The 22,189-nt window shown below is 47.6% G+C and overlaps 1 protein-coding gene across 5 annotated transcripts in view; it reads left to right on the forward strand.

Annotated features, from left to right (window-relative positions):
- Positions 1–22,189, forward strand: part of ENTPD5 (ectonucleoside triphosphate diphosphohydrolase 5 (inactive)) — a 223,831-nt gene that overhangs the window by 117,020 nt on the left and 84,622 nt on the right. For all 5 annotated transcript variants that reach the window (XM_030213808.1, XM_030213810.1, XM_030213807.1 and 2 more), the window contains one exon: positions 14,016–14,077. In XM_030213808.1, coding sequence (XP_030069668.1) covers positions 14,016–14,077 — 62 coding nt within the window. The remainder of the gene's footprint in view (positions 1–14,015; positions 14,078–22,189) is intronic.

A 22,189-nucleotide genomic window follows, 5' to 3' on the forward strand; every position in this document is an offset into this window, starting at 1 on the left:
AGGGCTTGCGCCGGGGCTGCTGGGTAGTGTAGTCTTTTTCTCTCCTCCATTTTCCAGGGGGCACTAACCTTTCTCTTCTCTCTCTCTGGGGAAGTAGTAAAGGCAATGTTCTGTTCTGTCTGCTTTTGCTCTTGAGCCTCCTCACTCCTTCCCCTTCCCCTTCCACTTCCATCTGCTCCACCCCTTCACAGTATGCAAAATAATCCCCCCATGCATTTCCTTTGTTATTTTGCAAATCCGCAAATTTGATGATGTCTCCCTCTTTACTAAGCAAATGTTCCACCTTAGTGATTCCCTGTGCTTCCCACCTATGAAAGGCCTGGTTTGTTTGTCCAGGTTCAAAACTCGGGTTCCCTCTAATCGTTAGGAGTTCTGATGTTTCTGGCGTGCCCCCCATAGTCCTAATTAGTGCCTTCCATGCCTTGCGCATAGGTTGCAACAAGTGACAGTGTTTAAATGGTGCCGGGATTTGTCCCTGATCTAAATGCAACAGTGTAATGACATCATATGGGGTAAAGTAGTCCCATTCCAGTTCCAATGGCGTAAATGTTTTGGAATGGCTTACCCAATCTCCTATCTATCTAAGTAGACATGTTTGATTGTATATGGCTAAATCTGGTATTCCCAAGCCCCATCTATTCCATCCTCCCTTCATCACTTTGGCCTATATTTGAGGGGGGTTTTTTTGCCCAGCAAAACCTGCTGAGAATTCTGTTAATGTGTGCTAGGTCTTTATTTTTCAGGCGCAGGGGCAATGTCTGCAGGAGATATAACCACTTTGGGAATATCACCATGCGTATTAAATTTAACCTGCCATTTAGGGATAGTGGCAGGCCCTCCCAGCTACTTAGCCGACGCCTTGTTCCCTCTAATAAGACATTAATATTTAAGTCATGCAGCTTCTCTAGTTCCATAGTCATGTGGATTCCCAAATACTTAAATGATCCCTCTGCCCAACTCAAAGGGAAATCTTGGTCCCATGATTTCCTCACTTCCTCAGATGAGGCTAGTGCCTCTGATTTAGGTTCAGGCTCAGCCCTGCGTAGTCCCCATATTCCTTTAAAGTCTCCATTAACACCGAAAACGATTTCTGGGGGTCTGTGATCAGTACCAAAAGGTCATCGGCAAAAGCTACTATTTTGAATTCAGCCTGGCCCATGTGCACGCCTTTTATCGTCGGGCTAACTACGATGTCCCGGATCAGTGGGTCGAGTGACAGGACAAACAATAATGCCGACAAGGGGCATCCCTGTAGTGTTCCCCTATGTATTGGGAATTCCGCCGATTCCATCCCATTGACTCTTATCCGCGCTTTAGGCTCGTGGTAAAGGACCCGCATAGCTGATACAAATCGATCGCCAAATCCGTATTTCTCTAACGTGGAGAACAGGAACGGCCAGTGCACTTTGTCAAATGCCTTTTCGGCATCGAAACTAATCAGAAGGGGTAGCGTGTCCTTATATTTCCTCCTCTATAAGGCTCCTATGATTTTCCGTAAGTTCTTGGCTATTACCCTACCTTCTACGAATCCGGTTTGGGCTCCATGTATTTATTTTGGTAGGACCTTTTTCATGCGATTGGCCATTATTTTCGCAAGTAGTTTAATTTCCACATTCAGAAGGGAGATTGGACGGTAGGATTCCACCCTTTGTGGGTCCCTGCCTGGTTTTGGTAGCACCACTATTCGTGCAAGGGACAGACCCTCCGGAGGTTGTTCCGTGTAAGGTGGTGGAGAGGAAAACGGTAACGGAATTCAAACATGCGTGGGATAAACATAAAGGAATCCTGTTCAGAAGGAAAGGATCCTCAGGAGCTTAACCGAGATGGGATAGCAGAGCCGGTAGTGGGAGGCGGGGCTGGAGGTTGGGAGGCGGGGATAGTGCGGGGCAGACTTATACGGTCTGTGCCAGAGCCAGTGGTGGGAGGCGGGACTGGAGGTTGGGAGGCAGGGATAGCGCTGGGCAGACTTATACGGTCTGTGCCAGAGCCGGTGGTGGGAGGCGGGGATAGTGCTGGGCAGACTTATACGGTCTATGCCAGAGCCGGTGGTTGGGAGGCGGGGCTAGTGCTGGGCAGACTTATACGGTCTGTGCCCTGAAGAGCACAGGTACAAATCAAAGTAGGGTATACACAAAAGTAGCACACATGAGTTGTCTTGTTGGGCAGACAGGATGGACCGTGCAGGTCTTTTTCTGCCGTCATCTACTATGTTACTATGTTACTATGTTACTATGTTACTATGTATAATAGTTAGTTAACGTTGGGGCAATGTGGTCGCCTAATAACTTGTAAAATTCTATGCATAAACCGTCTGGGCCGGGTGCCTTTAGTAGGTTCCCTTGTTTTATACCCAGTGTTACCTCCTCCACCGTAATTGGTAAGTTTAATTTATCTTTGTCTCATTGGTTAAGGGCCGGTAATTCTAGGTTATCTAAGTATAAAGACTCCAGCAGTCCCTGTTCCCTTGGTTTCGCATAAAGGGTACTATAATATTTGGCAAAGGCCTCACATATCTTCTCCATTTTATGTTCCATTCTCCCTTGTTCTCCCCTCACTTGCAAGACCTGTCTTTTGTTCCCTTTCGGGGCGGCTAATCGTGCTAACAGACATCCCGTCTTGTTCCCAAATCTGTGTAATTGAAATTAATAGGTTTGAGACTTCATAGCCCGTTGGTGTAACAACATGTTTAGTGTGGTCTGGAGTTCTAGGAGATTATTACGGTGGCTCTCAGCATGTGTCCTGCCGTAAGTCTGGCGGGCCTTACATATTAATTTATTTAACCTTATTATTTTTTTGTTATGGGCTGACCTGAAATGGTGGTAGTAACTGATTATTTCACCACGCAGCACTGCCTTCGCCGCTTCCCAAAATAAAAGAGGGTTTTCTATGTGTGTTTGATTCAGTAATGCATAATCCTCCCATCGTTCTTTTAATTTAGCTTTGAATTTCTCATCTCCCGCTAGATCTAACAGGAACTGCCAAGAGTTCCCCTGGGGTTTCCGCTCTCCCCATTCCCAATCTAGACATACCCAGGCATGGTCTGAGATCGTGTAAGGCTATACGTGTGTCCGTTACTTTTTCAAGCATATTTTCTGGTATGAGTATGTAGTCTATCCATGCTTGGGAAGCAGCTGTCCTCTCTCCCCTGCCCTCCCCTCCATGTCCAGTAATTTTTCCTCTCTCCCTGGGCCTTGCCTTCCCATCCATCTCCATCGATGGCTTCGATGCTCCTCTCTCCCCTGCCTTCCCGCTCCAATGTCCACCTGCCCACCCTCTTCTCCCCCCAACATCCCTCTTTTTGCTCCTGCCGTCCAGAGGGGTTTAAATCATTGATTTACCTCCATCGCAGCAGCCACAGTGAAAGCCCGTCTCTAGCTTTCCCTTCGTTTCCTGTCAGTGTCCCGCCCTCATGGAAAGAGGAAATGACGTCAGAAGAAGGCGGGACACTGATGGGAACGAAGGGAAGACTAGAGACAGGCTTTCACTGCAGCTGCTGCGACAGAGGTAAATCAACGATATAAACCTCCCCAGAGCGGCGGGAGGTGAGGTAAGCATGGCTTGTGGCGCCCTCCTGCCATGCTTACCTGACTTACCGCCGGGTTGTGCTGCCCCTGGGAGCCAGCTCGCCTGCCGGAACAACCGGCTCGCAAGACCTTTAACAATTTAACAACCGGCTCTTGCGAGCTGGCTCCAGCACACCACTGGGACTCATCCCTATTGAGGTAACTGAACAAGCTGGAATACTATATCAGAATAATTAACCCCAGTCACACATGCAGAACACAAATAGACCTTCTCTAAATATAGATTGTGACCACAAACTAAAAGTGAAAATATGTAGACAAAATTAATGTGAAACTTCAAAAAGCCAGATTCTGCATGCAGCACAACACCAGAGAAATAGAGGCGTGTTTGCACCTGTAATGTGCAACATATAAATAAAGCAGATACCAATTACCAAAACTGACACAGTTCAATCAATAAATAAATACAAAATTTATTTTTCTACCTTTTTTTGGTCTGGTGTTTTTCCCCCTAATTGTATTGTTCCTAGTTTCTGCTTCTTCTTTCTTCTATCCTCTTAGTGTGCTGTCTGTCCAGAGCCTCCTGTCCCTTTGCCATTTCTTTTCTGTATTCATATCTTCTTCATTTCCTCATTGATTTTTTCATACTCAGCTCTCTCCAATTTATTTATTTTTATTACATTTGTACCCCGCGCTTTCCCACTCATGGCAGGCTCAATGCGGTGGGCAATAGAGGGTTAAGTGACTTGCCCAGAGTCACAAGGAGCTGCCTGTGCCGGGAATTGAACTCAGTTCCTCAGTTCCCCAGGACCAAAGTCCACCACCCTAACCACTAGGCCACTCCTCCACTCCACTCTGCCTCTTAAATTAAATGTCTCCTTCTCATCCTCCAGTCTTCCTCTTTCTACTGTTTCTATCTAGCTCTCCATCTGTCCCCCACCCTCGTCAAACATCTCTCCTCTTTTCCCTTCTTCTTCAACCACATCAGGCATCTCTCCTGTCTTCCCTTCCCTCATGACGTTATCTCACCCTGATCTTCCCTGTCACCTACCTCCATGTTCAGTACGTCCTCCCATCTCCCTTTCCACTATGTCCAGCATGCCCCCCCCCCCCCACACACAGTTTCCCATGTTACTCCATTTCAAGGATCTCCCCTTCCACCTTCTTCTGTGGCCAGTATATCCTCCATCTACTTTTCCACCATATCCAGTGTCTCCCCCTGATCTCCCCTTCCATTTGGCCTCCAGCATCTTCTCCTGATGTCTCTTTTCCTCTCCAGCATTTTCCGCCAATCTCTCCTTCCATCCACCTCTCTCTAGCGTCTACCCACCTCCTCACCAGCATTTCCCCAATGTTTCCTTCCACCCGCTATCCCATTTGGGTAGAGGGTGGAATGGGGGAGGGAAGGAAGTGTTAGATGCTTGTATCCTAGATACTGGGATGGGGTGGACATGGTGGCAGCTGTGAAGGGGCAATCCAGTGCAGCAAGCTTTAGGTGCCCCTACACTTGAGCCCTCTAAGCCCAGTTTCCCTATTCTTTTCCCCCCAGAGTCCAGCATATCCCATTTTCCCAAACCAAGAAGGTCTGTCATTTTTCTTCTCCCTCCCCTTTCCCATGTAGTCCTACATTTCCCTTCTCTGTCTGTCTGTCTTTCTCTCCTCCTTCCCCATCCAACATTGCCCCTTCTTGCCCCCCTCTCTATTCCCATCTTCCTGGTGTCCAGCAATGCATATCCCAACCTACAACTGTTTGCCATCTTTCTTCTCCCTCCCTTGCCCCATATACTCCAGCATCTCCTTCCATGTCCAGCTTTATCCATTCCACCCCCCCATCCACTCCCTTCCCTCAAGCCTGTTCTCGTTCCGTTGCTGGACTGCCCCTACCCAAAGTGGATCAATCTCTCTTTCTCTCTTCCTCTCTCCTCCCCCGTTCTGCTTTGTCCCTTCATGCACTCCCCCCCTCCCCCACTTCAAACCTGTCCTAGTCTCGTGGATCTTTCCCAGTGCAGCCACTATGAGCAAGAAGTAGAAACGGCAGGTGCGGAGCCTCGTGCTGTTGTGAATTCAGCCGGAAGTTGGAAGAACCGCCCCCTTCTTGGCAGCAGGAAGTGCGTGGGAGGGAGGATGCATCCAGCAGACAGAGCGCCCCCCCCCCCCCCCCCCCGCTGGAAGGGATGTAACAACATAGGACTCTGTAACCAGCTGGCTTTAGTTCCTGCTCATCGGGGCTCTACTGTGAAGGAGCTGCAGGGCAGTACTAGGACAGATCTGAAGGGAGAGCGCGGGGGGGGGGTAAGAAGAAGGGTAGAGAGATACTAGAACACTTTGAGCAGGGAAGGGAGAGTAATGCATTCAGTCCAGCAGCCTTGGGGGGCAGGGGAGGGAGGGAGGGAAGGATTCCCCACTGCGGCTGCTGCGACGACGAAGGTAAATCAACGATTTAAACCCCCCCCCCAGAGTGGTGGGAAGTGAGGTAAGCATGGCTTGTGGCACTCTCCTGCCATGCTTACCTCACTTACCGCCGGGTTGCGCCGCCCCTGGGAGCCGGCTCGCCTGCCGGAACAACCGGCTCGCAAGAGCTTTAAAAATTTAACAACCAGCTCCTGCGAGCCGGCTCCAGCACACCTCTGGTGTTAGGGGAGGTACAACTAGGGCAACTGGATTTGCCCCCACTAGCCAGAGAGAACCCCAGGTCAGCTGGAAGCTGAAGAAGGTGCAGACTGTTAGTAAGCTTTGGGGTCCCCTCCTAAATATCTGCCTTGGGCCCCAGCCATATTCTAACACCAGCTCTGGCAGGATGTACATTTCAAATCTGACATATTCTAATCACAAAATAGAAAAATTAAATTATTTTTTCTACCTTTTGTTGTCTGCTCATTTTATTTTTCCAAGTTATGTTGGCCCAAGGCTCTAGTTTCTACATCATTCTGTCTTTTCTTAACTCACTCACCAAGGTCTCGTATCCATTTGATATTTCTACTATTTCTCCATGTCCACTATCCATCTTCTTCCATCTCTGTACCTCTATCTTCCTCCATGTTTAGTATCTCCCTTACTCTGTGTCCCTATATTTCTGTCCAGCTTCTCCCCTCACTTTGTCCCCAGTGCCATTATATCTCTACCCTCTCTGACCCTACCCCATCCAGCTTCTTTCCCTCTCACTCACTCCCCTTTCCAGCATCTGGTTTGGTTGCTTGATTCCCTGCCTGCCTGCCTGCCCGCCCTCCTTTCCTTCCTCCCTCACACTGTAGGTTTAGTATTTGTTCCCTTTTCCTTCATCTCCTTGGTCTGGTATCTCTGTTTCCAGGGCCGTGCCTAGGGTCTCTGGCGCCCCCCTGCAGACTATCAGTTGGCGCCCCCCCCTGCAGACTATCAGTTGGTGGCGGCGGCGCCCCCCCCCCCTCCCCCGTGAAAATGATCGCTCACCACTTGCCACACTGACAGGAATTGTCAGCAATATTCTTAGAAACAAATTGCTATATATTGCAAAATAAGATAGCAGATGTAAATTCTCAAAGTGGACATATTCCAAACACTAAAATGAAAATAAAATGATTTTTTTCTAACCTTTGTTGTCTGGTGACTTTCTTTTCTGATCATGCTGGCCCAGTATCTGATTCTACTGCTATCTGTCCTCTTAACTCCGTTTCCAGGGCTTTCTTTCCATTTATTTATTTCTTTCCTTTCCTCCTTTCTTCTTCATTTCTGGTCCGCAGCTTCTGCCTATTTTCTTCATCCATGTGCAGTTTTTCTCCTCTCTTCCTTTTCCCTCATTTCATCTCTTTCATCTTTCTTCCCTCCCCTCTATGTCCAGCAATTTCTCCTCTCTCCCTGAGCCCTGCCCTCCCATCCATGCTCCTCTGTCCCCTGCCCCCTCCATTCATCCTTTTCCAGCAATTCCTCTCTCTCCCTGAGCCCTGCCCTCCCAATCCATGCCCATCCATGCTCCTCTGTCCCCTGCCCCCTCCATTCATCCCTTTCCAGCAATTCCTCTCTCTCCCTGAGCCCTGCCCTCCCAATCCATGCCCATCCATGCTCCTCTGTCCCCTGCCCCCTCCATTCATCCTTTTCCAGCAATTCCCCTCTCTCCCTGAGCCCTGCCCTCCCAATCCATGCCCATCCATGCTCCTCTGTCCCCTGCCCCCTCCATTCATCCCTTTCCAGCAATTCCTCTCTCTCCCTGAGCCCTGCCCTCCCAATCCATGCCCATCCATGCTCCTCTGTCCCCTGCCCCCTCCATTCATCCTTTTCCAGCAATTCCCCTCTCTCCCTGAGCCCTGCCCTCCCAATCCATGCCCATCCATGCTCCTCTGTCCCCTGCCCCCTCCATTCATCCTTTTCCAGCAATTCCCCTCTCTCCCTGAGCCCTGCCCTCCCAATCCATGCCCATCCATGCTCCTCTGTCCCCTGCCCCCTCCATTCATCCTTTTCCAGCAATTCCCCTCTCTCCCTTCCATGACCCCCCTCGCATCCATGCTCTCGTCTCTCCCCTGCCCTCCCACTCCCATTGTTCAACTGCCCGCCCTCTTCTCTCCCCCCAACATCCCTTTTCTTTTTTTTTCTTTTTAAATGTACCTCCGTGGCGGTTCCGGCAGCGCAGCGTCAGTGAAGGAGGCGGCGCTCCCGACGTCACTAGCCTTCTCTTCGCTGTGTTCTGCCTTCTTCTAGAAGGCGGAACACAGTGAAGGGAAGGCTAGCGACGTCGGGAGCGCCGCCTCCTTCACTGACGCTGCGCTGCCGGAACCGCCACGGAGGTACATTTAAAAAGGAAAAAAAAAGAAAAGGGATGTTGGGGGGAGGGCGAGCGAGGTGAGCATGGTGCGGCAGCGCCCCCCAGAGGGAAGCGCCCCCCTGCCATGCTTACCTCGCTTACCGTGTTGGCATGGCCCTGTCTGTTTCCCTTCCCTCCCTCTTTGTGCTGTACCAGCAGTCCTCTCCCTTCACTTCAGTTGTCCTTCCCCTCTTTCTCCCACATCCAGCAGCTCTCTCCCTTCCATCCAGATCCCCCTCCTCTTCCTCCCACATCCAGCAGCTTTTTCTCTCCAGCCCCCTCTTCCTCCTCCCACATCCAGCAGCTCTCTCCCATCCAGTCCCCTCCTTCTCTTCCTCCCATGTCCAGCAGCTCTCTCCCTTCCCTCCAGCCCCTTCTTCCTCTTCCTCCATTGTCCAGCAGATCTCCAGCCCCTTCCTCTCCCTCCCATGTCCAGAAGCTCTCCAGCCCCTTCCTCCTCTCTCTCCCATGTCCAGCAGCTCTGTCCCTTCCCTCCAGTCCCTTCTTCCTCTTCCTCCCTTGTCCATCAGATCTCCAGCCCCTTCTTACTCTCCCTCCCATGTCCAGAAGCTCTCCAGCCCCTTCCTCCTCTCCCTCCCATGTCGACCAGCTCTGTCCCTTCCCTCCAGTCCCTTCTTCCTCTTCCTCCCTTGTCCAGCAGATCTCCAGCCCCTTCCTACTCTCCCTCCCATGTCCAGAAGCTCTCCAGCCCCTTCCTTCTCTCCCTCCCATCATGTCCAGCAGCTCTCAGCCACTTTCTCTCCAGGCCCGTCCACCCACCCAACATCCTTCGCTGCTGTCGCTGCCTTTTCCTGCGGCTCCGGGTACAGCAGTCCAGGAGGCAGCATTCAGCGTTGCTTACCTGCTCTGAAATAATTCTTCTTCACAGGCCTCACTGCATCGGTTTTTCGCCCGTCGCACAGCGTTGCCATTCTCACAGGCAGCTCTGCTCCCCCCTGCCGCATCCATCTGGCCCTACGTAAACAGGAAGTGCATAGAGAGGGCCAGATGGATGCGGCAGGGGGGAGCGGAGCTGCCTGTGAGAATGGCAGCGCTGCACGACGGGTGAAAAAACGATACAGTGGAGCCTGGGGAGAAGAATTATTTCAGAGCAGCAGGTAGGCAACGCTGAACACTGCCTCACGGAAGGCCGTACCCGGAGCCGTGGGAGAAAAGGCAGTGACAGCAGCGAAGGATGTTCGGTGGGTGGGCCTGGAGGGAAGATGGGTGGGCCTGGGCCTGGGCCTGTCCAGGCCCGCCCGTAGCTACACCCCTGTGCTGGAGGCAGAATGCCTGGTTCAGTGGGCCTTGTGCTGACCCAGCATGGTTCTTCTAACGTTCACGTATTTACACCTTCAGAGCAGGTATGAATTTGTGCCCTTTGAGTGATACCTCTCGGAGCTTATTTATAAAAGTACATAGCAACTATGGTTCTCATTTTCAAAGCACATAGACTTACAAACTTTGTTCTGTTCAATTCATTGGTCTTATATACCACTTCTACCCTTAAAAAAGGTCCTGAAGTGATTTACAAAGATTAAAATAAAAGATAACATTAATACTAAAGAAGTTAAGGAATAAGGAAAACAAAATGGCTTCAATTATCAGAAAAATAAGGTCTTATTTTCTGAATATGTATCTTTATAAAATAAGCACTGTTTTTTTTTTCTTTGTACATAGGCACTCTTTTGTAACAGGAAATCCAATGAGAGTAATTTTATAAATCATTTTTTTTATTTATTTATTTATAAAGATTTATACATTTATAATCAAGCAAATGCTTGTTTAAGAAAGCAATATATTTCAATCAGTTCAAAGAAAATACATAACAGGAAAATAATTATTCGAAATTTCTTGCTCAAGTCCACATTATTGAGACAAGATTCAAGTAATGGAATTATTTATAAGCATAAATTTCAAAGATAGAGCACTAGATGATAACAGCCATCATTCCACAGTGTTTATTATATATTAAAGGGATATGGTGTTTAAATACCCCTATTTTGCCTTGAGGTAAGGAATGTTGTAAGCTGAATTGGATCAAAAAATACATATTTATTTGCCTGGTATCTCACCACACACTTGCAAGGATATCGCAAGTAAAATGTTGCACCCAGCTGAGTTACTGCTGGTTTCATTAAAAGAAAAGACTTTCTACGTTTTTGTGTGTCTCTGGAGATGTCGGGAAACATTTGTATTTTCTGACCAAGGAATGTTTTATCTTTATTCTTAAAATACATGGACATTAACCACTGTTTATCAGGTGCCAGTGCCACTGTAATTATTAATGTTGATAGAGTTACATTTTCATTATCTGTTAATTCAAGTAAATCCGTAACATTCAATGGTTGTTCTTGGCTTGGTATTTTTTGGTCACTCCTTTCTTTAACTGGAAGATAATACACTTGGGTGAAAGGAGGGATCAAATCCTCCCTTACACCTTATTTTTTTAACATTTCCCTAGGGGATATAACAGTTTGTTTGGGAAAGTTTAACAAACGTAAGTTATTACTTCTAGCATTGTTCTCAAGAGATTCAGTTTTTCTTCTTAATGAGGTCAAGTCTTTAATCATAGCCTCCTGCTGGGTAAATAATCTTTTCATATCCAAATCTTTTTGTTCTTCTATCTGTTCCAGTTTACCTATTTTTAAGTCCATGTTGTTTATTTTTTCCTCTTGTTTTAACATTTCCTGGTTTAGTCTATTTATCTGTGGTGTAATTGATTTCCCTAGATCTACAATCAGAGTCCACAAAGAGTCCAGAGTAACTTCTGCTGGCTTGTGCATATCAAAAGAAAGAAGTGTTGGGCCTACCGGATTCATGCTCACAGCATTCCCCACCGAATTCACAGTAGAAATCGGTGTAGCCATCAAAGCTTCTTGCTCTCCAGCCAGTCGATGGTCTGCCTCCCGACTTGAACCGGTCTCGCCGCTTCTGGGGGACCCATTCAAAATCATCTCTGACGGAGTGCTGCAGCCAAATGGCTGAGGGGGTGGTTCCCTTGTGTCGGGGCTGAGCGTAAGCTCTAGCCCAGGAGACGCTGCCGTGCCTCCATTCGCACCGGCGCGTGTCAGCGGGCTGCCTCCCGGCACTCCAAACACTGCGGTAGATGAAGCTACAGACGTCTGCAAAAAAGACCGGATATCTTGCGAAGTAGGAGCCGATCGCTGCGGAGCATAGGAGGCGGACTTGCCCCTTCGCTTCGGCATCGTGATAGGAAAATCGAAGAGCTGTAGGAATGGTGGTTGCTAGCAAGTACGCTCGGCGGCCATCTTGTCCCTTATAAATCATTTTTGTGCATAAACAAGCTCTTATTAAATTAGGTCATGCTTAGTGGAGGAGTAGCCTAGTGGTTAGTGCAGTGGACTCTGATCCTGGGGAACTGAGTTCGACTCCCACTGCAACTCCTTGTGACTCTGGGCAAGTCACTTAACCCTCCATTGCCCCTGGTACAAAATAAGTACCTGAATATATGTAAACCACTTTGTAGTTGCAACAAAACTCAGAAAGGCAGTATATCAAGTCCCATTTCCCTTTCTCCCTTTCCCTTATGACATCACAATATCAGAAGTGAGCCAAGTATCGGGCAGTCAAGCCATTGTGACATCACTGATGAGGTTGGCTCTTATTGGTGGAATGAGTGGAGGAGTAGCCTAGTGGTTAGTGCAGTGGACTTTGATCCTGGGGAACTGAGTTCGACTCCCACTGCCAGGGCCGCCGAGAGGGGGGGACAGGGGGGACAAAAGTCCCCAGGCCCGGGCCTCCGGAGGGGGCCCGGCGCCACCACAGTCAGGCCCGCCCGCCGTCGCTCCCGAACTAACTAACCTTAAACGCCTCCTTCCTTTCCTTTCACCACCTTCGCGGCAAGCAGCAGCAGGGCAGGCCACTCCTTCCTTCCGTGTCCCGCCCTCGCCTGACGTAATGTCCGCGAGGGCGGAGCATGGAAGGTCTGCCCTGCTGCTGCTTGCCGCGAAGGTGGTGAAAGGAAAGGAAGGAGGCGTTTAAGGTTAGTTCAGGGCCCGGTAGCGGGTGGAGGGGGGGCCCGGCGACCTCGGGTGGAGGGGGCCCGGCGGCGACAATGACCTCGGGTGGGGTGGGTGGGGGGGCCGGGGGCGGCCTTGTCATGCAACTCCTTGTGACTCTGGGCAAGTCACTTAACCCTCCATTGCCCCTGGTACAAAATAAGTACCTGAATATATGTAAACCGCTTTGAATGTAGTTGCAAAAAAAACCCAAAACCCTCAGGTGGTATATCAAGTCCCATTTCCCTTAAAAATCTGAGCAGTGATAGTTGGTGCACAGCTGTACAGCAGGGAGTAGATTGAAGAAAGAGCGCCAGGTTGATGCCACAGCCTAAGTCCACAGTTTCATACCTAACTTTAGGCACTTGCACATTCACCAAATCAAAGCCTGATATATGTCCTCGCACCTAACTATCGGCAGCTAGTATTCTGTAACTCCTAGGCATGCCCCTCCCACATCCACGCCCTGCTCAAAGTTGTGCGTGATAGAATTTGTGTGAACAGCTTCTAGAATAGTGACTATAGGCAGTGTGCATGCAACTGTGAATTGGTACACAAATGAAAGCCAATTATTGGCTAAGTCCAGTTAGTTGCCAGTTATTACATTAAATTGTGCATGCAACTGATCTTATTCTATAAATTGTGCATGCAAATTTGGATGCTAACCCTAAATTTGAGCATGCAAGTGTATATAATTAGGGGTAGGCAATCATTGAAGCAAGGTTTGGGTAGAGCATTTATTTATTTATTTATTTGTTGCATTTGTATCCCACATTTTCCCACCTATTTGCAGGCTCAATGTGGCTTACAATGTTCCTTCATGGCATTCGCCATTCCAGAGTAAAAGATACAATTGGTATTACATAAAGAACATTAATTAGATTGTAAGCTCTGTCGAGCAGGGACTGTCTCTTCATGTTCAAGTGTACAGCGCTGCGTACGTCTAGTAGCGCTATAGAAATGATAAGTAGTAGTAGTAGTAGATAACATAATATAATTAAGCAATCAGGTATAGAGAGATAACATTCAGGATATCAGGTAAGTAGTGATGCGTTACAACATGGGCAGAGTAAGAATTTATGTGCTATATAAATGCAGTAATATTTACACCCACTTTTCAGCAGGTTTACCCCTGGATTCTAGAAATCTTGCCCAGATCTGCACGCAAATTAATTAGTTGATGGCAGTATTCTATACAGGTTGCTTAGTGCTAAGCGGCCTTTATAGAAGTTGGCACATAATGTCCACACTTTCAGTGAGGCATTATTGCTGCTGGACTTGCCCTAGTATTTTATAATACCACATAGCATCCTATGTATCTTCATAAATTAACACCAAAATAATCACCTTATTGCTTACTTAACTTCGGATGACCTCTTATAAAACTACTCTTCTGTGTGTCCATAATCTTTGCTTTGCATCCTTAACTCAGGTCTGTCCCCTCCATGAATTGGCAGTATTCACAGTCATTAGCCACACACTTTCCCTTGCAGATACCTCCTATGTCTTAATTCCTGGCACCAGCGTCTCACAGCTTCCTTCCACATAGGACATCAAAGTGATGAGCACCAGCTGCTGGAGCTTCTATCCCATATCTGAATCCCCAACAGTTCTTCCAGATGAGAAGAGGAGAGAGTTTCTTTTGGTGGTTAGCATGGCTTTGAGCAGGAGTCATATTGTAATTTTTTCTTTCTGCAGTTACTTGGGCTTGGGACTAAAGGCAGCACGACTGGCAACCTTGGGAGCTGTGGAAACTGGAGGTAAATGTAGAAGAAGACACTATCCCCCAAATTCTATAAAAGTTGCTAAAACTTGTGTGTTCAGTTTAATTGAATAACAAGCCAATTAGCACTGATAATTGCGTTCTTAACAAGCAATTATTGCTGCTATTTGGATTTAATTAAAATTTACATGAAGAAATTTAGGCATGGGTCCAAAAAGGGGATGCAGCCATGGGAGGGTCATGGGCAGATCAGGGGCATGCCCACACCTTATGCACATTGTTATAAATAAGGGCACGGGGATGGTACACCAAGGTTTTGTTGGTGTATGTGGTTGCGCTTAAATGTAGTTGTGGTTCCTGGCACTAAGCACTGTTCTATATATGTCACCTAACTTTAAGCACTGTTTATAGAATAACGCTAAGCGCATTTTTTTTAGGCACCATTTATAAAATTTAGTCCTATGGGGGTAATTTTATAAAGCCTGTTTTACACATGAAAAAGGCCATTTCTATAATTGCATGGTGATATACCTGAGTGTAAGTAAAAAAGATGGTGCACACTTACATGCATGCTGCTTGAAGATGTGATGTAAACATGTGTCTTATAAAATATGGTAATCACACACAGTGTGCATACATTTACACCTTTTTCTGCAACAATTATAAATTTGAGCAAGAGGATATTGTCGCCCTCTGTTGGTGGGTAGGTTGGTGAAGCTGCTCTCTGGACACCAAATTCTTCTTTATACCCAGAGTCTATGAAAACACTCTCAGAAACAAACTCTCCAAAGTTTGAAGGAATTCACTAATTTTATTCCAGTCAGTCTTTTTACTTCTCTACCTTAAAAAACAAAAATCTAAACTTTTACCAGTAGGCAATAATGTGCAAGGTTAGTTTCAGGATGGACTGGCCCCCTCTTGAGCACAATCTAACAAACAAAACTGTAGCAGGGCCCAGCTCCTAAAGTCCAAAATAAAAATAGAAATCCCTTCCCCCTAGGGCTGACTGAAATACTTAAGCTTAGGCCACAAGTTCAGTCTTAGAAGATCAGCCACAGTCTCTTGCTGTTTTTCTTATTGGCCTTAATCTCTTTCTTTCAGCACAAGTCCATCGTCATCATTCCACGCCTTAAAAATCTTAGGGGCCCTTTTACAGATAGCTCATGCCAAATCAGCACTACCGCCAGCATAGCGCATGCGCCTGGTGGTAATTACGAGTTTGGCATGCACTGAATCCCACGGTAGAAAATATTTTTCTATTTTCTACCACGGGGGCGTTCCCAGAGGTAATCGGCAGTGCGGCTATGTTGGCGTGTGTGAGCCCTTAACGTTAAGTCAATGGCTGGTGATAAGGGCTCAGGCTGTAAATAGGTTTGCACTACTTTTAATTTTTGCGTACGCCCATTTTCTGGCCCATTAAAAAATGGCCTCTTTCCCAGCCGTGATAAAAATTGGCCCAAAAGACATGGCCACACTACCGCAGGCCACTTTTTCAGCTTTGTAAAAGGACCCTTTAACTGCCACATCCATTTGACCTCTTGTTCCTCTGGGACAATAATAAAGGAACAAGAGGAGGATGGTCTCTGCCCAAAATTCTTCACTTGCAGGACCCTCTCACAACCTCCCTGGTCTTGCAACAAACAAATATCTAGCTGCCTTTCTTGAAAAAACAAAAACCAGCAGAACAAAAATCCAATGCAGACTTTCCTAGTTGCAGGCTCTTTACACATCAATGTCCATACCTTCTGAAGCACTCTCTAATAAGGGTTCAGTAGTATCTGTGGGTTCCTGGTCAGGAATAGCTCATATTTCCATTGGCTGTGGCTCTTCAACTCTCAGAGAACTTTCAGTGCTGTGCACTGACTCACACTGGCCCTGGGCTCCTCCTCTTTCCTATCCCCTAGGAAACGCATCATAGAAATTCCTCCTTTTCTTTGGCACCATGACCTTCTAACTACATTCCCCAGAATACATTGCCTGTCTGCTTCTGGGCTCCCACTGCATGTAGTGATCAGAAAGCAACTTTGTTACTCCTTTCCCTCCAGGGGAAGCTTGTTTCTTGCACTTCCTGGTAAGGGTATTCATAATTCTGTCACCTATGGGTCTATTCCTCTTATAGTGAGGAACTACTCTCTTTAGGGAATTTAGAATAATTACTAGCGATTCAGGAGATCTGCCTATTCTTCCTGGAGTCTCAAGGAACACAGGGTCTGAATGCTGCACTCCTCCACTTCAGTGAGACCTCTTTAAAGATCACAATATTCACTCCTATTTTATAAAGAGAAACAAAAAATGGGGAAAAGTTTATGCTACCCCAGATGTCAACAAAATCAAACTGGAAATAAAATATTATTAAAAAATGATCTTTAGCAAAACAAAATATGAAAGGAAGAGATGTGCTTATATATAATGGCAACTAATCTTATTTACATTCAAAAATTAACCAAAATTGTTCAAAGCTTTTGACCACATATATAGAAATCCTTCTACAAAGCTCTGGTAAGAAGTAGCTTTAGCACACTCCTGTGCAGGTCTTTCCCACATGCTAAGACCACATTACTCTGGCCATAAAAAAACCTTTATTTTCCATTAATTACATTTAATGCTAAGACCACATTACTCCACCGTAAAAAAAAAAACCCAAACTTTTATTTTCCATTAATTTCATTTATGGCCATGTACTAATGTTACCATCAGCCATTTAAAAAAATTACTGAGTGACAAATTATGTCCTGTTTATGAACAGCTTGAAAAACTGAAAGTGGACAAAGCCATGGGGCTGATAGGATACATCCCAGAATATTGAGGGAACTCAGAGAAATCCTGGTAGGACCCCTTAAGGATTTATTTAATAGATCTTTGGAGACAGGAGAGGTCCTGTGGGTTTGGAGACAAATGGATGTGGTCCCTTTTCATAAAAGTGGGAAACTACAGGCCAGTAAACCTCCCTTCGGTGGTTGAGAAACTAGTGGAGACTCTGCTGAAGGCAAGAATAGTGAACTTCCTATAATCCAAGATTTCCCTTCACTAAATCCATGATGGCTTTGTCTCATTACTCTATACTTTTGAATATGCTCTGTAGTTTTGTTCTTTATAATAGTCTTTTCCATTTTGCCCAGCACCAACATCAGGCTTACCGGTCTGTAATTTCCCAGATCACCTCTGGAACCCTTTTTAAAAATCGGCGTTACATTGGCCACCCTCCTGTCTTCCGGTACCATGCTTGATTTTAAAGATGAATTACATATTACTAACAATAGTTCTGCAAGTTTATTTTTCAATTATATCAATACTCTGTGATGTATACCATCCGGTCCTGGCGATTTGCACCTCTTCAGTTTATCAAATTGCCCCATTACATCTTCCAGGTTTAGAGATTTGATTCAGTTTCTCTGACTCGTCAGCACTGAATACCATTTCTGGCACCGGTATCTCTCCCACATCTTCCTTGGTGAAGACCAGTAGTTGGAAAGTTGGTTGTTTTGCTTGACGTGGAGGGGCATTTTCGATATGATGTCTAAGTCTGACTTTGGACATTTTGCAAAAAACATCCAAAATGTGAATAGGAAAGAAGGTCATTTAAAAAAAAAAGCCTCTTTTTTTTTTTTCCAAAAATACTGTTTAAGACAAAACTGCAAATGCGAAACGCACAAAATCAAGCCATTGGGATGTAGGAGGAGCCAGAATTTTTAGCAGACTGGTCCCTACTACTACTACTACTATTTAGCATTTCTATAGCGCTACAAGGCGTACGCAGCGCTGCACAAACATAGAAGAAAGACAGTTCCTGCTCAAAGAGCTTACAATCTAATAGACAAAAAATAAATAAAGTAAGCAAATCAAATCAATTAATGTGAACGGGAAGGAAGAGAGGAGGGTAGGTGGAGGCGAGTGGTTACAAGTGGTTACGAGTCAAAAGCAATGTTAAAGAGGTGGGCGTTCAGTCTAGATTTAAAGGTGGCCAAGGATGGGGCAAGACGTAGGGGCTCAGGAAGTTTATTCCAGGCGTAGGGTGCAGCGAGACAGAAGGCGCGAAATCTGGAGTTGGCAGTAATGGAGAAGGGAACAGATAAGAAGGATTTATCCATGGAGCGGAGTGCACGGGAAGGGGTGTAGGGAAGGACGAGTGTGGAGAGATACTGGGGAGCAGCAGAGTGAGTACATTTATAGGTTAGTAGAAGAAGTTTGAACAGGATGCGAAAACGGATAGGGAGCCAGTGAAGGGTCTTGAGGAGAGGGGTAGTATGAGTAAAGCGACCCTGGCGGAAGATGAGACGGGCAGCAGAGTTTTGAACCGACTGGAGAGGGGAGAGGTGACTAAGTGGGAGGCCAGCAAGAAGCAGATTGCAGTAGTCTAAATGAGAGGTGACAAGGGTGTGGATGAGGGTTTTGGTAGAGTGCTCGGAAAGAAAGGGGCGGATTTTATGGATGTTGTAAAGAAAGAAACGACAGGTCTTGGCAATCTGCTGGATATGAGCAGAGAAGGAGAGAGAAGAGTCAAAGATGACCCCAAGGTTTTGAGCTGAGGAGACAGGGAGAATGAGAGAGCCCACACATCCCATGAAAGCAACAGGGCACCCTAGGGGGCACTGCAGTGGACTTCATAAAATGGTGCCAGGCTGTCATGCCCCCTACCTCAACGCAAGCGGCGTCCTCGGGATGCGCGAGGTCCTGTCGACACGCACACTTGACTGGCACTGCCTGAGCCATGTGTGTGTAGTCCTCTCTGGGTTTGTTTAGAGAGTGGTGGTTGAAGGCTCCTTAATTACTTTGCTTCCATGCACCTGTTTCTGCTCTCTCTCTCTGCTTGGCTTCCAGGCTCCTTGATTGCTTTGCTTCCACCCACCTGGATCTGCTCTTCCTCTGCCTGGCATCCCTTGCTTCTCTCCTATTGGTCTTCTGGTTCCTCCTTCCCCTGCTCTTGTCCTATGGCTGTGCCCCTTCTCCCTGCTGATGTTAGACGCCAGCACTTTATCAGCTGAGCTCTCCATGGACTCCATGCTTCGGCTTCTACTTTGGTAGGTGTTTCTAACTCTGTAGTCTGCTTCTTATCTACTGGTCCCTCGTTGCTGACTTTGCCTGTACCTGGATTACCCTTCTGCCTGCCACCTGCCTACTACTACTACTATTTAACATTTCTAAAGTGCTACCAGGGTTGCGCAGCAATCTAAAGGACAAAAAGTGCAGTCAATCAAGATTGAGGCAGTCTAGATTTCCTGGATAGAGGTACAATGGTTAGGTGCCGAAAGCGATATTGAAGAGGTGGGCTTTGAGCAAGGATTTGAAGATGGGTAGGGAGGGGGCTTGGCGTATGGGCTCAGGGAGTTTATTCCAAGCATAGGGTGAGGCGAGACAGAAAGGGCGGAGTCTGGAGTTGGCTGTGGTGGAGAAGGGTACTGAGAGGAGGGATTTGTCCTGTGAGCGGAGGTTACGGGTAGGAGCATAAAGGGAGATGAGGGTAGAGAGGTAGTGAGGGGCTGCAGATTGAGTGCATTTGTAGGTTTTTTGTTGTTGTTGTTACATTTGTACCCCTTGCTTTCCCACTCATGGCAGGCTCAATACGGCTTACATGGGGCAATGGAGGGTTAAGTGACTTGCCCAGAGTCACAAGGAGCTGCCTGTGCCTGAAGTGGGAATCGAACCCAGTTCCTCAGTTCCCCAGGACCAAAGTCCACCACCCTAACCACTAGGCCACTCCTCCACTCCACTAGGTTAGTAGGAGAAGATTGAACTGTATGCGGTACCTGATCGGAAGCCAGTGAAGTGACTTGAGGAGAGGGGTGATATGAGCATATCGGTCTAGGCGGAAGATAAGACGTGCAGCAGAGTTCTGAATGGATTGAAGGGGGGATAGATGGTTAAGTGGGAGGCCAGTGAGGAGTAGGTTGCAGTAGTCAAGGCGTGAGGTAATGAGAGAGTGGATGAGAGTTCGGGTGGTGTGCTCAGAGAGGAAAGGGCGAATTTTGCTGATGTTATAGAGAAAGAAGCGACAGGTCTTGGCTGTCTGCTGGATATGGGCAGAGAAGGAAAGGGAGGAGTCGAAGATGACTCCGAGGTTGCGGGCAGATGAGATGGGGAGGATGAGGGTGTTATCGACTGAAATAGAGAGTGGACGGAGAGGAGAAGTAGGTTTGGGTGGAAAGACAATGAGCTCAGTCTTGGCCATGTTCAGTTTCATGTGGCGGTTGGACATCTAGGCAGCAATGTCAGATAAGCAGGCCGATACTTTGGCCTGGGTTTCCGCAGTGATGTCTGGTGTGGAGAGATAAAGCTGGGTGTCGTCAGCATAAAGATGATATTGGAAACCATGAGATGAGATCAGCAAGCCCAGGGAAGAGGTGTAGATTGAAAAAAGAAGGGGTCCAAGGACAGATCCCTGAGGAACTCCAACAGAGAGCGGGATGGGGGTGGAGGAAGATCCATGAGAATTTACTCTGAAGGTACAGTGGGAGAGATAAGAGGAGAACCAGGAGAGGACAGAGCCCTGGAACCCAAATGAGGATAGTGTAGCAAGAAGTAAATTATGATTGACAGTGTCCAAAGCGGCGGATAGGTCGAGGAGGATGAGGATGGAGTAGTGACCTTTGGATTTGGCAAGGAACAGGCCATTAGAGACTTTAGTGAGTGCCGTTTCTGTCGAGTGTAGAGGGCAAAAACTGGATTGAAGTGGATTGAGGATGGCATGAGAGAAGAGAAAGTCAAGGCAGCGGCTGTGAACGGTGCGTTCAAGTATCTTGGAGAGGAAGGGTAGGAGGGAGATGGGGTGGTAGTGGGAAGGGCAGGTAGGGTCTAGTGATGGTTTTTTGAGAAGTGGTGTGACTACAGCATGCTTGAAGGAGTCGGGGACAGTTGTAGTGGAGAGAGAGAGGTTGAGGATATGACAGATGGGGGGGTGACAGTAGGAAAGATGGTGTTTAGTAAGTTAGTGGGGATGGGATCAGAGGAACAGGTGGTGCATTTCGAGGAGAAAAGAAGGTGGGCGGTTTCCTCCTCGGTGATATCAGGAAAAGAGGAGAAGGAGGCCTGGGTTGGTTGGTTGAGAGAGTGGGTTAAGGGGTGAAGAGGAAGAGGTGGCTTGGTTGTGAATTCGAGATTGATCTTCTGCACCTTGTCGCGGAAGTAGTCAGCCAGTGATTGAGGAGAGAGTGAGGGGGGGTGGGAGCGGAGGGCACTTTGAGGAGGGAGTTAAGGGTGGAGAAGAGACGACGAGGGTTGGAGCCCAGAGAATTAGTCAATTGGGTGTAATAGTCCTACTGACTTGCCTGTACCTGGATTACTCTCTTGCCTGTCGCCTGCCTACTGACTTTCGCCTGCATCTGGATTACTCTTGCCTGCCGCCTGCTGTTGCGCTTGTGAGCTCCTATGCCCAGTGAAGCACAGATGTGACAAACGTGGACCTGAGCTCCGCAAGGCGGCCGAACAATTCCGAGACTTCACCTGGAGTGACCCCTTCCTATGGGGGTTGAGCCCCCAGGCCCCAGGGTCGACAGGACTTTGAGACACTAGCCGAGAGAAGAGGCACGCCAAGAGCACGGTCGGAAGTCAGGCAGAGGTCAAGGCAGGCAGCAAACAAAGAGATGGTCAGGATTCAGGCAATGGTCAAGGCAGGCAGCAAACAAAGAGATGGTCAGGATTCAGGCAATGGTCACGGCAGGGAGCAAACAAAGAGATGGTCAGGATTCAGGCAAAGGTCAAATTCACCAGAAACAGGAAAACAGGAAACACCACGAACTCCACCGAAGTTGAAGCCGAAGCAAAATGCTGACAGTGTTCTGCTCTTAAATAGGCCTCCCATCAGAGGGTCTCTGCCACAGCTGCCAGGCGAGGACTCTCATTGGGCATGCCCATAAGGATAAGCTTCTCTAGGGTTACCATTCATCCGGATTTCCCCGGATTTGTCCTCTTTTTTAGGGCGCAGTCAGGAGTCTGGGCGGATTTCAGTATTTCCTAGATTTGTCCGGGTTTCCCGTCACCGGGGTCATCACATGACCTGTCTATCCTCCGAGTCCGACCCACCTGACTTCTCTGATGCACGCATGGTGGCACCGCATGGGCCGACGCAGGCAGGCTACAGGCAGCGTCTGTGCGTGCCAGCCAGCGCCTGCTTGCTGATCAGCATCAGCTGAAGACGTGATGATCCTGCATGCTG

The sequence above is a fragment of the Microcaecilia unicolor genome, chromosome 9 (genome assembly GCF_901765095.1).
Source record: "Microcaecilia unicolor chromosome 9, aMicUni1.1, whole genome shotgun sequence".
In the NCBI taxonomy this organism is placed as follows: domain Eukaryota; kingdom Metazoa; phylum Chordata; class Amphibia; order Gymnophiona; family Siphonopidae; genus Microcaecilia; species Microcaecilia unicolor.